The 16,686-nt window shown below is 42.5% G+C and overlaps 1 protein-coding gene across 1 annotated transcript in view; it reads right to left on the reverse strand.

The window, feature by feature from the left end:
* The window catches only part of VWA8 (von Willebrand factor A domain containing 8), a 190,008-nt gene extending 180,823 nt beyond the window's left edge, over window positions 1-9,185 (reverse strand). The window contains exon 1 of the mRNA XM_040541186.1: window positions 8,925-9,185. Coding sequence (XP_040397120.1) covers window positions 8,925-9,054 — 130 coding nt within the window. The 5' untranslated portion in view covers window positions 9,055-9,185. The remainder of the gene's footprint in view (window positions 1-8,924) is intronic.
* Between the last annotated feature and the right edge of the window lie 7,501 nt (window positions 9,186-16,686).

The following is a 16,686-nucleotide window of genomic DNA, read 5'->3' on the forward strand; positions in this document are numbered from 1 at the left end:
TTCTCATGGAAATCAGAACTGAAATCTAGTTTGCAGCCAGGAAATGGGCGAGCACCAAGAAAGCAGTGGTCACACAGAAAAACATCACTACAGCCAAAACCCACGAGGCCAAGAAAAGGAGCTGCAGAGTGGTAACAAGCTCAAAGTTTTCTTTTTTTTTTTTCAAGACCATCTGGGCCATGCAAACAAGTTCCGAAGTATTAAGACCACAAAGCTAAGATGACTCCAGAAAAATGATGTTTTTGCCATTCCTGTTACTGGAGATAACACCACCTTCACTGCCTAACAGGCACTGTAGTGTGCTCGTGAGGATGGAGGGGATTACAGTGACTGTGCTCTGGGTGCAGTTTTGCCACAGCACTCTGATTACACCACCTTTCCATGAACTGAGGCCAAGTTTTAGAACTGTTTATGCTTGTGTTTTTCTGAGAAATGAGACGTAGGAAAGACGTAGCCCGTGAACAAGATCCAACTCCACAAATCCTTTTGTAATTTTGTCCGGCAGCATCCAAGAGGACGCAGCTTACAGTTGCCTGCATCCAGCACTGCCTAAGGTGTCAATGAGTTCAGAAGGCTAATGCTGGAAACAGAGAGGGAGATGCTGAAGAAGAAGCTTGTCCAAACTGACAGAGGCAACCAAAACTGCTGCCATGCATACGGCTGCTCTCCTTTCAATCACCAGTGACTATACTTGTGCACTCCAAGGCAGTTCTTTACTGGCATACACAGGTGTAACTGCAGATCTCACAGGACTGAGAATTCAGACTCTGATGCTATCCATACCCCCCATAGGAAACGCTACGCATGCAGGACTAGGTTCATACAGCCAGCAAGGAATCACCTACAGCAACAAACAGGAAGCAATGAAGAAAGCACTGCAAATGATTTACTCCCAAATTTAAGTGCTCAACAATGCCCCTGAGACTGGGATTCACAGCCAGACATATATGCCTGCAACTGGGCTTTTATGTAGCCCCCCAAGCGCAAATACTTAGCCCACCAATTTTTTTTCTATAAAATATTGACAGAAGATGGCCAGCTGGTGGTTGTTCCCGCACTTTATGCAATGATACAGTGCTCAAATGGCTTTCCAGAAAGTGGGACACAATAGCAATGCTGCCATATAAACGGCAGCCAAGGGTCGGTCCATCCCTGGTCCTAAGGCCAAGCGGCACCAAGCAGTGCCCCCTCTCCCGGCCTAGAGCAGGTACTGTGAACTGTTACATATTTTAAATTAAATTAAATTTAACTTAAAGAGCTGCCAGACAAAAAACACGTCCACCACAGGGAGTAAGAAACACTGCAGGCTTTGACACTCCCAGGGTTTTGCCCGCTTCTCTAAGTTTTAAACCAATAAATACTATTTTACAGCACAGGCATTGTCTCCCATTCCCTTCCTTCTGCTGCAGCTCCATCCATTCCTTCGTGCTGGAAAACAGCTACAGGATTTACCAAAATGCCTCCAAGTTGAGGAAAGCATCCTAGAGGCCCACTGCTTCCTGCAAAAATTGACACCTCTCTCATTAGCTCAGCTCGGAAGAATTTTAACATTCTAAAAAGAGCAGGTTGCCTGAGATATCCTCAAGAAGTTAGTGCCAGTTTATTTTCTCACCATTCCCCAGCCAACATGCAAGGAGACAAGAGTATATGACTAATTAGCTTCTAGCTTGAATCACCTCAGCTCCAACTGTAAATACTCTTGCATGCAGCCTTGCAAAACACAGGCGGGACAAGATGCCAGATGCCAAAACAACAAGGTGTCAGACTCCTTTAATACACTGCAATGATGATATCATCTACACAAGAGAGTTTTAATCACCTATTTTATTGGCACAGTACTGAAAAGCCTTAGTTGCTTTCCTCTACTCTAAAGAAAACAAACGACTTTAATTAGGTCTAGGTAAAAAATGGAGAATGCATCTCTTCTGGTTTTATTTATGTCAGACCATAAGATGCTAATCCCTGGCCAACACATCTTATCGGTTCCAAAAACTCAACAAGTATTCCAGCCATCAATGGACCCTACATATTTTACCGAAAATTGGGGTGGGAGGGAACTACAGGAAAGAGGTGGAAAGAGCTAAGCACACCAAATCCCTAACACAAAGTGCATTTGGCTTCTGACAGTTTTGTTGCTGGCTGGAGACAAATGTTGCCTCAAACTTGCATCTGTCCACAAAGCAAAAATACTAACAGTGTTTATGAGAACTTGAAGCAATAATGAACCAAGACAGCATAGTCTCTCGTCTTAGCTAAATGAGCACAGGGGGGATTAGCCCACTAATCTTATCACACGCTTCCACCTGGGATAGATTTTCTCGTCTCATTTGTTTCTCCTGTACCTATTTTTAAATCTCACGTTTGGTTATTCCATTTCCACCGCGTTTCCAAATTCTTTGAGCAGAGATATCACCCCAGATAGGCTCTTCCCGATGTTTCACCAGCTGGCAAGGAACAGACAACAGCCTGCCTGGTAGAACTGTGGTGTTAAAATCAGCAAAATTCACAATTTGGGAACATGTATCCCAAGTGATTTGTCTCTGCTGCAAATTATGGAACACGCTATAAATACTCCAGCCCAGCCCACAAGTTCCTGCTGCACTGTTGTGGACAAAAGCTGTAGAGGTGAAGAGGTGACGATGTGCCCTGGTTTCTCATCTCCCACGCAGAAAATAGTAATCTTGGTTACCACGATCTTTGGGGAAAACAGTGGGATACAAGCAGTGCCTGATGTACAGAGAGCTATGCCTGTTAAAAGACAGCAAAGACAAATAAACCGGAATTTAAAGGTAAGTGGGACATCCCATACAGGGGGTGGTCAACATAAAGACACAGCAGGGAGTTTCAGAGCAATATGGCTCAGCAATTGGGGGCACATAAATACAACGACCCAGTAACGGGACCTTGAGGAGACTCTCTGAATCACGGAGATATGAAAACAGCCTCAAAGCATGCAGGGACCTCTTTCTACTACATGATAGGATAGGTCTGCATGAAATAAGGATTAACGTCTATATGCAGCTAGCCAGCCACCACAACGCACTCTCTTCTTCAGAGCTGTGCTTTAGGTAGGTAACAATATGAATACACACATCTGCTTTTTCCCCATTAAAAAACAAGTGCTGTTCAGGTGAACAGGCCTATTTCTTCCCCTCAGTTCACTGAATGGGAAGGCACCACCTCTTGCTCCAAGCCCCCAAGGCACAGAGGCAGCCGCCGGAGGCTGGCCGAGCCCTTTGGCAGAGCATCGCTGCGCGGACACCCTGGGCTCCTCCCGCGGCATCTCCCACCGACCGCTCCGGTACACAACAGGAGGACTTGATGGACCTCTCTTCTCACCCACCACAGATGTTTTTATGTGACCATCCACCTGCATGGAGCCAGCAAAAGCATATTAAAACTGGGAAGGTGCTAAGGCTCGCTAACATTAATTTCTGTGTGATTAGATCACACTTGTTATAAAAAGGTTCAATCTCTAAATTATATTCAACTGTATATTTTCAGGTCTTGATTTCACTATAATGTGAAGGAAAGAAAAAAAAACAACAGATGTTTTCAGCTGGTATTTATCCAGCACATGTGCATAGCACTGAAAAGGGTGTCTGCCCTCACCCTTGAGGAGCCAACTTTCTTTTAAGAAACAGAAACGCTTTCAAATCATATTTTTCCTCAACCTTTCTGAACACTTTCTTCAGGAAGAAAAGAAGCCATGTCTACACAACTTATTTCTCTCACTTCATACTGGCTCTTGCTGGGCATCTTCACGGCTGCAAACGTCGTACCCAGTCACCGGGTAACATCAAAACTAATCCTGCATCTTCTGTGGGTACAGGCAGCCTCCGAAACACATCGGTGTCACAGACGGAAACACATTCCCTGCACTCACAAGGTTTGCACCTGCACTCATCACATACAGATGAGGTAGAGCTTACCTGCTGCCGCTGTGACACCGCAGGCTGACAGCACTGAAATAACTGGGAGTCTACACAACAAAGCCTATCTCCAACTTAAGCAAAAAAAAAAAAATCTTATTTAAGTTGCCTTTTTTTCTGAACAAAATAAATGGTTTCTCCTTTATTTCTAAGAAAACAAAATAATGACTTCAAACGTAACATTTGAACATTACCCAATTTTTATCCAACATTCTTGTAAGACTTCCTAATTTTCTAACTTTTTGATTTTTCAATTACCTACTTTAGACTAACGGTCCTCTTTACTGAGTTAAGTCCACAGTGTCACTAAAACAAAATCTTTGTGCTTACTCTAGGAAGTGATCCTTTTCCTCCGTTTCTGTGTATTTTTTGAGGATCAACAACGTGAACGTGGAAACTTCTCTGACATCTAGCCCTGACAGAAGCTTACAATCATTTCTTAGCCTAGAGCTATTTCTCATTTGGGCCAACAGCATAACCTAAACGTAGGGACACTGACAATGCTCAGCTGCAAAACTTTTAAGATGTGAAATGAAAGTTTTACAAATGTTTAATGCAACGAGGATCTCACGAACGCTTGATATGCGCATTTCAGAATATGTCCTAGCAGTATGCTTACCGTGTCAAAGAAACGCTAAACTCCCCATTTCATCAGTTACCAAAAAATCTTATAAATGCTGGTTGAAAGGGACTCTTAAGGTCATCTTCTCCAGCTTCCTGCTCAACATCAGCTTGCGACCAGACTGTGTCAGACCCACTTTGGCTCTGTCTGATGGAGTCTCAAAACCCTTCAAGGATGGTCAGTCCACAACCCTTCCAGCTAACCTCCAGCCCTGCTGCACCACTGTTGCAAGACTAACAAACCCAGCCCGCTCAGCTTCTCCTCACCAGCAGGTGCTCCAAGCCCCTAACAATTTCCTAAAATAATCCTCCAGCAGACTTCATCAGCTGCTCAAAATTTGCCTAGAATTAGGGAACCCACGACTGGATATGTAATTCCAGGTGTGTCTTCAGGAGATGGACTCTCCCTTGCACTGGGCTACGTTAGGAGGAGCATGGGCAATCTGTAGTTTGCTTTATTCTCTATGAGAGTGCAGCATCAGCTCATATTCAACCACACGCCCACTGCAACCCCACGTCCTTTTCAGCAAAGCTGCTACTTAAGACCAGTGGCAGGACTTCACGCTTCTTCTTAGACTTTCTCAGGTTTCTCTTGATCCAATCCTCAAGTTTATCTAGGTCTTTCTGGACTCAAGATCCGCAGCCTGTCAGACAGGAGGGATTTTGTCTGTACATACTAAACGGTACTTCTTTACAGTCCTCTTCTGTTGCCTGTCCTTATTCTTTACTGCATTTTTGTACGCTCCTTCTTTGTGCTTTAGTTCATTGAGAGGTTCCCTCCTTGGCCAAGCGTTTGTTGCTGAAATACCAGATCCTCCTGCACTGCAGGATCATTTGCTCCTGAGCTGTCATTAAGGTTTCTTTAAAGAAGGCCCACCTCTCCCAGGCACCTGGTTGTTATCCGAGGGATTCTGCCTACCAATCTCTCAAGTAAGCGAAAGTCTGCGCTCCTCGAGTCCGGAATCTTCTGCTCTGAGCTGTTTTGAAAAGTTCCTATTTACTGAAAAGATAACAAATTAGGCAACAGAGCCTTCAAAATTCACTATGGCATCTCCCACGCAGCTATTCGGGAAGTCCCTGAGTTTGCCAAGCAGGTTCAGCTTCAGCCTTCTGGACTAACACAGGCAGGACTTGCAAAACACATTGACACGTACCTTGATTGTAATAGCTGCTAAACAGGAAAACATAAATTTTGAACAACTGCCAAATATTAAAACTCAGAAGCTATTTACCGACATTTACTCATGAGAAAACTGTGAAAGCCTACCAAAGACCATGTACACCCTGAAGGTTATCTGCATGACAGCTCATCCCTTTCTTCCAGCTATATCAGTGGGTCTAATAAAAGACACATTTTTTTGCCACCAACCTTTCCTCTCTTAAATGTTAGAATAATTTTAAATAACTCAGGCATGACTCCACGGACAACTGGCTTTAAAAGTCCCTGTTTCCATTCACTGCCTTCTCAGTTGTGATGGCACGGCAACCATTCATAAGGCCTTGCTGTAAATCAAATAAGTACCACTGAGGAGGCACTGAACAACAGCACGAACATTAAGAGAAAGAAGAAAGCGTTTCAGACGGGTTTTGTGAACGAACAAGATATTGCCAGCACCACACTCCCAGCTGTCAACATTTTGAACTCCAACAAGATAATGACCCAGGTAAAGTCAAAAAAGGGAATGTGTATTAACTTCCATCATCAATCACATTGTTTGGTTTTGGACAGTGATAGACCTGGAAAAAAAATAATACAAAAATCTTCCTAAACACATTGTCCCATTCACAGTCTTCTTTCAGATGACAGATTTTTACCACTATCACTTAGATCTGTATACTCACGATTAACGTTACAGGACTTTGAAGTCCAATACAGTATTCACAACTGACTGTTAGACCCAGCAGACAAAATCTCCTGTACGTATTATTGACATCTTTTAGGCCTAAAACACAGCCATGATTAGAAAATGGAACTGACCAGGTTTTGGAGAGAAAGCAAACCTGGACAGGAAGAGTTGCATAGAACAGTCAGTGAAGCTAGAGTATATCTTGGTCTACACAAGCAAAAAAGTCTAAGTTGTAAACACGTGGAGCAACAAAGCATATGAGAGACTTTCCTTTGCCTGTAATACCATCTATATTGTCTTTTTGATTTTTTTGACCTTTTCCTTTCTCACCAAAATCATTTGTTTCCTCCAACTCCTTAAGGCATCCCTGATATTGCCTACTTCATCAGAATTTTTTCAAAAGTTTTGCATTGCATACAGATAGACAGATGCAAGTAATTAAATGCTAGTTAACCGCGGTCCAGAGAGCTGCACTTTGCTCAGCTAACATGCGTTTAAAATAATAATTCGTCACAAACAACTCTGCAGTCTGCAAGACCTTGATTTTTCTTCAGTCTTTTGGAAGGAAACGTGAAACCTGCATTAAAAAATGAGTATCAGAGAGACATCCTTCCGTGATAATTTACTACTATAAATCAAGTTTCCCTAATTAACTAAGTTGTGCAAGCCCAAACCCTTCCTAGCTACTCCCATTACCCTTCGGTCACCGTGTGCCTGAATGCTTCACTCTGAGATTTCTCTCAAGCTTTACCACTAAATAGCTCCAGCAGTTCCCCCATAGCAAGCAGTTCCCCAGGCATCAGCAAGCCAAATTTACGTTATCAAGACAGAGCTGAAAAGCTGAGCATGACTCCTTCACATACAACAGGACAAAAACAGACAACAGTTTCTCCCTTAAACTTAAAGGGTTTTAAGAGTTTCACAGAGAGTAAATCACACCTGGCAGGGATGTCAGATCCAAATTACTGTGTACGCAACAATTTGCTGTTTACCTGACTGTTAACAGCTTCCAGCCCTTTAAAAATATTTTCCTTTTCAGTAGGGAAGAGACACGCAACCTCGACCCTTGTTACAGCAGGACTCGCAATTAGAGCAGCCCCACAGAAATAGCAGAAATATGTATTGCATACAACACTTGACACCATCTCTTCAGATCCTCAGTAGCCTCCATGGGCCGACAGGGCTTACAAGCGGACATGCGAGCATCTTTAAGATAAAATGGGGAGAGAAAAAAAAGCACAAAAAGAAAATGAAGAATAGCATTCCTAACATCAAGGCCCAAAACCACTATCATGACTGAGATGTCTCAGCACTTGAGAAAGCAAATAACTCTAACATCACATCTTTTCCTGCCTCTAACTACAGGACTGTCTAGAGCTTTGAGGCATAAGATTTAAATCCTCCTACCAAAACTATTATCATCATTAATTGTAACTGGGAATACTTTTATTATTCATACACATATCCAGCATATTCATGAATATTGCTAAGTTACAGTCAGTTATGTCCCAAAACACTCAATTTTACGGTACTGTATGAAGCACCTTTAGTAATACTGCATTTGCTACTGTTTCATTTCACTGAATTTCTCCTTGTTCATAAGGTTAGTCATCCCAGTAATGGGGTGCAAGGTCCTGATGCACCTTCTTCAGGCACAAACTGTTAACTTGTTCCTTTTTATTCCTGCTTTTTAAAGATAAATAACCCTAGCTTTTTTCAATATCTTTCACAAATAACATATTTTTATTCAACAAGCCTTGAAATAATTTGGTGGTTATCTATTCCTCAGAGGCTCCTCAAGAAGGAAGCAAACACATGCATAAGAAAATGAACTAAAATCAACTAATACACAAACTCAAGAAATAAAAGTGGAGGCAAATGGTATGAAAGGTGTGTAACTAAGAGCTTTAGCGAGTGCCTGGCCACCAGAGCCTCTCGGTGATTCTATTTTGTCAATGCACAGCAACACATCATCCCTCTATGTTTAGCAGTTTTGATGCTTTTGGCTTTCGTCCCAAAAAGTGCCAGCTACCCGTGGCATACGTCCCCGTTTCCGAACACCAGTCCTGCTCCGCACAGAGCCGTCACCTGTCTCGGAGGGCACCAGAGGATACCCGGGGACAGTTCGGGTCAACCTTCCCAGCATGTGCGAGCTCAAGGTCAACCCCAGCGCTGTTACCAGCGTTTATGGGAATCCTTTCCCAGAAACTCAAACACGCATCTGCCTTGGGAGCCCTGACGGCAGCTTTGCCTTCATAGAGCGCCAAGGCTGTAGGACAGGGGCATGGGATGCATTTGAACTTCAGCAGTAAAGAACTTGCAGTAGGGGCTCCTCCTGCTTCCCCAGGGGTGACAGATTTTGAAGGAGAAGCTACGGAGAGCCTCTGCCCGGCACCGCGAGCCCACAGCCCAACCCTCCGGGCTTCCCCGAGGGCTGGGGGCACGCACCCCCCGGACAAAACCCCGCCGTCCCGGGGCAGGGGGCTGCGGGGAACCGGGTCCCGTCCCGGGGGACACACGTTACCTGAGCCGTGCAGCGCCCTGAGCTCCGGGCGGCCGGGCCGCGGCGCCAGCACCTGCCGCAGGAGCAGGCGGACCCTGCGCGCTGCGGGGGACCCGGCCCCGCCGCCCAGGCACAGCAGCTGCCGCTGCATGGCCGAGGGCAGGCCGCCGGGCCCGGCCCGGGCAGGGAAGGGAAGGAGGGGAAGGGAAGGGGAGAGGAGAGGAGCGCCGCCGCACAGCGCCCCGCCGGAAACTACAGCCGGGCCCAGCGGCGGCCGGGGCGGGCGTGGGGGCGGCGTTGGGGCGAGCCTGCACCGGGGCAAGCGGGGAGATGCAGGGCTGCGAGCGGCTTGTCTCCTCCCTGCAGGCCCTGCCAGGCCCTGGGGGGATCCCCCTGAGCCTCCTCTTCTCCAGGCCGAGCAGCCTCAGCTCTCCTGGCCGCTGCTTGAATGCGAGGTGTATTCGCTCCTCCACGTCCCTTGGGAAAGGGAGGGCGGCCTCTCTGAAAGCAGAGGCCCAAATCTTGCTGGGTGGACTACACAGGTGCACCAAAGTGCAAAAGTACACCCTAGGAAACACTGGACAGGGCTACTCTTAGAGAGAACTTAATCTGCGTTGTCGCTTTTAAGCAGTTAACCATGTCCTACAGCTTCACAAAGAAACAGTTTGAAGTTTTTAATCAGAAAAGGCAGGAATTTATTAATGCAAAGCAAGGCACTAAAAAAAAAAAGATGCCAATGTATTAGGTGGCAGGTTTAGGTTTGTGTTCAGTAAGGATGGTTGGAGTGCTAGCTATGAGAAAGACGTGATTTTTATATGAAGTGGCTGAAGTCTGTAAAACATTTAAAACGGAAAAGTTTAAAACAGTCCGGAAAACAAAGTATGGGGAGCAGCTCCTGACGTAAATTTACATGTAAAAGGTATTTTCTAATTTCACAAATTCTGTCACAGCTTGCTAATTTAATGTGCCCTACTGTCCCAGGGCCACCTCTTTAATATATTGGAAAAAAATGATTTTTTTGTCACTCATGAAGAATTTAAACCAACACTGAAGTTCCTCTGGTGTGACATTTTACACACAGAGTTTAGATATGAGACTTTTATAAAGATAATGGTATGAAAACAGAGTTCCAAACTTTCATGTTTTAACTGAAGTTGCTGCTCTTGAATATATTTAAAAGTATTTCGTTAAAGGCTGAAACTTTCAGTAGGTCCCAATGTCAAAAAAAAAATAATATATATATATATATGTATGGTTTAGGACTAGTTTCAGAGAAAATCCAGTTGAGACTTGGATCTTTGCACTAGTAAGAAGATAAATAGAGAGTTTAACTGAAAGTCGAGTCCAGAGTCAAGTCATCATCTTCATTGCCTGTACTTCATTTTTTTGGTATCTCAGTATCCACAGGGCTGGGAGAAGTTTTCTCCAACAAATCTCCCATTTCCTGCCTGTTTTAAGCATTGAACAATTATCCCAAAGGATAACTGCTCAAGAGGGAGTTAATCATCTATTTAAACATAGACGACTTAGACTTCTAAGCCCCAAAAAGATGTTCTGAGTTATGAATATATGCAATATGCATATTGCATATATGATCCTATGCATTTCTGCCTATGATCATATAACAAGCCTATATGCATTTCTGCAGCTCAACATTAGGTGCTCTAAACACTTCAAAGCTGTGACATTTAATGATCTTCAGTGTTTTGCATTGGCTGCCTTGTTGGTTGGGTGTAAATTCTATTCTGAGTACCTAATATAGGTCTGTGAACCTGCTTTCTGGGTCTAAGGCAGAGTAAAATAAATTGAAGCAGCCTTTTTATGGATATTGCCCTAATTTCTTGTAAAGTGAAATCTTGAATGCTGGAGGCTAAAGATAGTATCTGGAGTTCTGCATCTGCTTCTGGCCCCCCAAAACGGGAGAGACCTGGACATGCTGTAGAGAGCCTTGAGAAGGGGCACCCTGGTGAGGAAGGGCCTGGAGCACCTCTCCTGTGAGCAGAGGCCAGGAGAGCTGGGACTGCTCAGCCTGGAGAAGAGGAGGCTCAGGGGGATCTCACCCAGGGCTGTGAATCCCCGCAGGCAGGGGGCAAAGAGGCTGCAGCCAGGCTCTTTTCAGGGGTGCCCAGCACCAGGCCAGGGGCAGTGGGCACCAAGGGGCAGGCAGGAGGCTCCCTCTGAGCACCAGGCAGCACTTCTGTGCTGGGCGGGCAGCTGAGCACTGGGCACCTCCAGAGGTCCCTTCCAACCTTAACCATTCTGTGTTTCTGTGATAGGCTAAGCAAGAGCCAAGTAGAATGCCAATGAGATGCAATAACAATAGAATAATTTATGAAAATATATTTGCACTCTAGGATATTTAATTAGAAGATCGCATTGATTCTCTGTCATATTGAATAATAGAATGTCTCTGTCATATAGAATAATAAATGGTAGTAATTGCAACAAGTATCCAAGCAATTAAATACATAACCTGAATACTGAATATATTTTATGCTATACTAGAAATAAAGAGAGTTTTCAAAATTTTGTACAGATTCACAGTAATTTCACACAGTAAAAGAAAGCCTTTTTCTGCCTCTATGTGTGTGTATATGTATATATATACCTGTCAAGCTAAATGCTTTAAATTTCAGTCATTTCTGAGTCATGTATCTATAAAATGTTTTGCTTTTTAAAGTATTATCTTAAAATTCTAAATTAGTCAGCTTTTCCAAAACTTCAAATTCAGCCTTATGTACAGCCTCAAACTTTCCATTTGCAGCAAAAGTAAAGCATATTTACTGACTGTTAAACCATTGCTGGGAAAGTTATAATGGAAATGTTGTTATCTCTGTGCATAATTATGAGCATGGACATTTGATTGAATGTACACATGTATGCAAGCAATTAAATGCACAACTTGAATTTTGCATTGTTTTTGCTATATTGTCAGTTGTTTCACCAATGAAAATTTTAGTATGATTTAATAATGTGAATGTATAGAACCTACTTTGTCCTATTCTATGTAGCTATACAATATTACATTTTTGCTTGAATATAGCATCTGCTTCACTTGCTAACCATAACTGAAGGCTGTGTGCCTGCATACATGATTTACATACATAGTACTTGCTCACTCCTCTCTATTGAAAGCATCATTCGAGAAGTAGTTCAGTCTTGTCATGAAGTGGAAGGATTTAGCAGTCTTCATCTGGTGTGTTTGGGAAGGCTTTCACAGATGATTTACAACACTGGTAGCAAACAGCTATTTCATATTTTCATTCCCTAGCTAAACGGCATTCTCATTCGGAACGTGAAGTTTCTTAACAAAAATACTTTTCCTTTGATTAAACAGAACAGAACTTATTCCAAGGAGTGAGAACTCAGAAGACATCTCTGAGTTGACAGCTTCCAGACTCATCTCTGTAGTAGCTGTCATCTACTTTGGTGCATAGCTCTAGCTGCAAGACAAAATTAGACACAGGTGCAGACTAGAAAGAACAATGCACCATCTTTGCCTACTTGCAGTCAGTTCTCCTACACAACAGCGTAGAAGACAGCTGAGATGAAATCCCGGTTTTAATCTAAAGTTTGTAGGAAATATTCTCTTGAATGCAGTGAGGCCTGAATTTCACCCAAGTGTTATGGTTGAACTAAAATAATAAGTCAGTCTTCATTTACAGTTAATTTTTTGTCTAGAGGGTAGGTCTAATGTTAAACTCCTTTGAAACTATGTCCAGAAGGTGTGAAGAGGCAAAGAAGGAAGTCTACTAGAACTCACTCAATTCACCAGTGTTGTGGGTTCCATCTGGTGATACTATGGAGAAGGACAAGCCGTAGAGACAGGCCTTGCTTACCAATAATTTTCATTCCTGAGATCAAGAGATTACTTTTATATCTCTTTTTACTGAGGCAAAATTAGTTTTCTTTGCTTAAAATGTGTAGTTGTTTTCCCAAGCTATCTGTAATCATTGCTGGCTTGCTTTAGATGCAGAGAGAGTCCAGCTTGTTTTCTTCTGGTTTATATCAGTTGTGAACAAATTTAAGTACAGATTTCCATGAAGCCACTTTAATTTACAATAATGAAAGTCTTTCTAATACCAGAAGGTGCTTCTCTTATATGGAAGCAATTTGGAACAACATAAATCAAATCAAAATGGAAATGCACAGCTGTTCCTTTGTTGACTTGAACCCTAAATTTGTCCCCTGTTTTAATCTAAGTTGGTTTTAAGAATGGATCAACAAATAAGATACTAAGGTTCTAATGTAAACTGTCTTTTCTTATCTCCTGTTTTTTGCTAAACTGGCTTTCATTGACAATTTTTTTCTGTACATCTCTTGATTATTAGAATATCAACCTTTTTCTTCTGCACAGTTATAAAATAGGCAAGATTCAAAGCTAGGTTTTGTACTACAAATGGTGTTTATAATAGATTTTCCACCCTAGACGAGTGTATAATTACCGCCTCTTCAGTTCAGGGTTGAAAAGTTTTTGTTCTTTGTTTGTATGACATCTTTCAAGAAATTAACATTCACTCCATTAGCTTTCTTAGTATGTGTTCAGAACCTTCTCTCTGTGTTATATTATGCTGTTTGAACTGTTACACTGACCGAAAACAGCAAGTAAGTATAAGGTCATTATAGATTTTTTTATTTTTTTTTTGTAAGAAGTAATGACATTGAGGTAAGGAGCTGCTTGCCATCTGATTGCTCACTAGAGCAGCTAAGGTTGACCTAGCAGCCTCAAGCTAGGAAGTACATATGGACTTGGAAATACATTATACGTAGAAGTGCATTTCTTGAAGATCATTACTGCAGTCATAAAACCTGCACATTTTTTTAAAAGCAACGTAGAATGTAAGAAAAGCAAATATTATGCAGAATACTACTGCATATTCACATCCATATATGTGTTACAATATAAATGCTCAGAGTATAAAGGCCGTAAGTGATGGCATCTGTAATTTCTTATGCCCAACTCCATCTGTTTTCAGTAGTTTGTAACTCCACCATTCTTTAATAATTTGGGCAGAAATTTCTCATGCTGAATTTCAGCCTGAGGCTGAAGACTTCTTTTGAAAACTTGAACAAAAATAGCTTAGCCACTTTTCAGAAAGGAAAAAAAAAAAAGTATTTTGCTCAATAGCAGCCGTAACCTCTATATGTCTGGGAAGGCTACACAACTCAGCAGCCACATCTCATGAGGGAAATGCATACTACCTTTTCTGGTGCTATTGGAGGACAAAGGGGAGACTAGAGAAGAAGAAAACCTCCATCCTGCCTGAATGTAGTTTTATTTCTTGCACTAGAAGCTTTGCTATTTCTCTGCCATAGAACCAGGGCTAGAATTCTGCTCAGGCAGTCATTCAGAAAGCTGCTCTTTGATGACCCCAATTTTTGCTGAATCCTGAATTTCTGAAAACTGGTTTTGTCCCTCTTGTTTCTCCTTCAAAGCCAGGGAGCGCTGCAGACAAAGAGACTCTGATGTGCTTTTGGTGGTCTTCCTCCTCCTTTCCCAAGGCTGGGGAAGCAGAGGGGTAAGGAGCTAAGCCTGAAGGGATGGTTAAAAAGTGGTGAGTTGAGCACAAGAAGCCCAAATGGGAAGGAGTGTGTGAAACTGCTAGATGTCACATCCATGTAGACTGAGAGCAGAACTAAAGTCATGAAGGATGAGGTTAAGACGGGCTGGAAGTACCATGACCATTATATTTTGCAAGTCCTGGGCAACACTGGAGCTCCCAGTATTCTGCTGCTGACAGAAACAGTGGAGAAATCCAGCGAAGATAGACTGTCTGCTTCACTCATGCTGTTAGTTTGAGTAGTAGGGGGATCTGCACTATCTTGCCAATGCATTGTTGGGCCTCTGGGGTGGGAGAGTTGTTTCTGTTTCATATCCATAGTTGTTTAACTCTAGAAAAATACAAAATATTCTGTTAAACTAAAACAGCAGTTCAGTAATTTCATAACTGCATGAAGTCTGATGTTCAGGAATGAAATGCAAAAATTGAGTTTATCCAGTGTTCTTAATGTGGCTCCTTTGCATTAACACATCACCTTTAATTATATGGTTACAGACCCTTTTCTTTCCCAACTGCAATCCTGCCTCACTCAGTGCACATGATGAACCTGCGGTGGGCATGAATAAAGGTTGTACAGCGAAGGAAACAGTTGGCTATTTAGGATTTACGTTCCACCTGTCAGGAAACTTTGAAAATCTGTGGACATGGCAGAAACACTGGAGAATAGTTAACATGTGTTTATGTATAAAGGGAGGCACGTTTTTTTTTTAGGCCACAAGACCAGGCACTGAGGGAAAAGTAATAAACAGAATGGGCAACATGTATGAGTTTACAGTTAGAGATCCAACAGAAGGGATTCAGAGGCAAATGGTGATCAGAGAACCCTGGGCCATGTGCATCATCCCCAAAGGAATCCCAGAAGCTGTGTCCGAAATGGTGATGGTGGTGGTGGAGATGATGACAAATACCTTTTAGCGTCAGTACCAAAATGCTCCATAATTTGCCAAGGTGCCACCATGCCTAAGCGAGCCCTGCTGTGACTCGTGACTGAGCGATAAGGCAAGTGGAGGAGTAGCCAGATGTGCAACGTGCAATATCTCGGGCATTGCTCTGCAGCAAATGGAGCAGGCTGCCTAGGGGCAAGGCTGTGCATTAGCATATTTGATGCTGGAATTACAAGGGCTTACCGACTGCAGCCTAGGGTCTGAGCTACAATTATGTGTTGATACTCCAGTTATAAGTGCTGTTTAAATATATATAACATTGCCTAAGCCCTTACCATGGGTATACTCAGGCCTGTTCAGACATACACGTTAGCCTAGGATAATGCACAGACTTCTTCATCATTTATCCATGTGCAGCATAAATGTTTAAGCTTTTATTTTGCTGGTAGTTGCAGCTATGGAACAAATCTTTTGCTGATATGTAGGATTTAAGCATATTCTTAGATTATTGAAGTTAAGCTGCTGAAGACATGAAAACTTTCATTTAGATGATTAGAAACTATGATTTCATTGTCTTCACAGATATCCATATGCTGTTAAAGTCTAGCGTGCATTAACAATGTGTATATGGGAGCTGACGGAATTAGTGAGTAGGTAGCATAGCACTAAGATGAGAAAAGACAAAGACTCCTTCAAGAAGAGAGAGAAGGAAAAAACACACATCAAGATCCTCTCTCTCCTGCTGGAGAGCAACACAGGCAGTGACTACTTCCATTTAGGGAACTCATGAATGCGTGTTTTAATCACCAGTGTGGGTTATCAGATCATTTGTGGCTTACTCTGTTTAGCTGTACTTGCATAAAACATATGTTCATTAGCAAAGATTTCCAATGTCCTTCCTTGTGTCCTTCATGTTGTCTTGATTCCATAAAACAACTTTTGTAACGGTATGCTCCCAACGCCGATATAAAATAAAAGCTAAATAAATGTCACTGGTTTGTATTTAGTATTTTAATTTGTTACTGGGGTGGGCTACAACTGTACAAAAAGTGGGTTAGTCAAGTGGATGGGTAGTAGCTTGGTAAAATGTTGTAGTTCCCTCACAATCCCACGTACCCATACCCTAAAGCTTTTCCTAAGCCCACAGCTCAAAGGTAGCCACAAAATATTGATAGAGCTGTCACATTAAGAGCTAAGCAAAATATTTCATCCAAAATTACCAGAAATAAATCTTTATCCATTTTCATACTGAAGTGATAGATTGCCTTTTTTTTTTTTAAGTTATAAACACCTTGGCTTTCCCTAACATTTATGTCTTGATAGATTGCATTTTGCTAT

This window comes from Cygnus olor, chromosome 1 (assembly GCF_009769625.2).
Source record: "Cygnus olor isolate bCygOlo1 chromosome 1, bCygOlo1.pri.v2, whole genome shotgun sequence".
NCBI lineage: Eukaryota > Metazoa > Chordata > Aves > Anseriformes > Anatidae > Cygnus > Cygnus olor.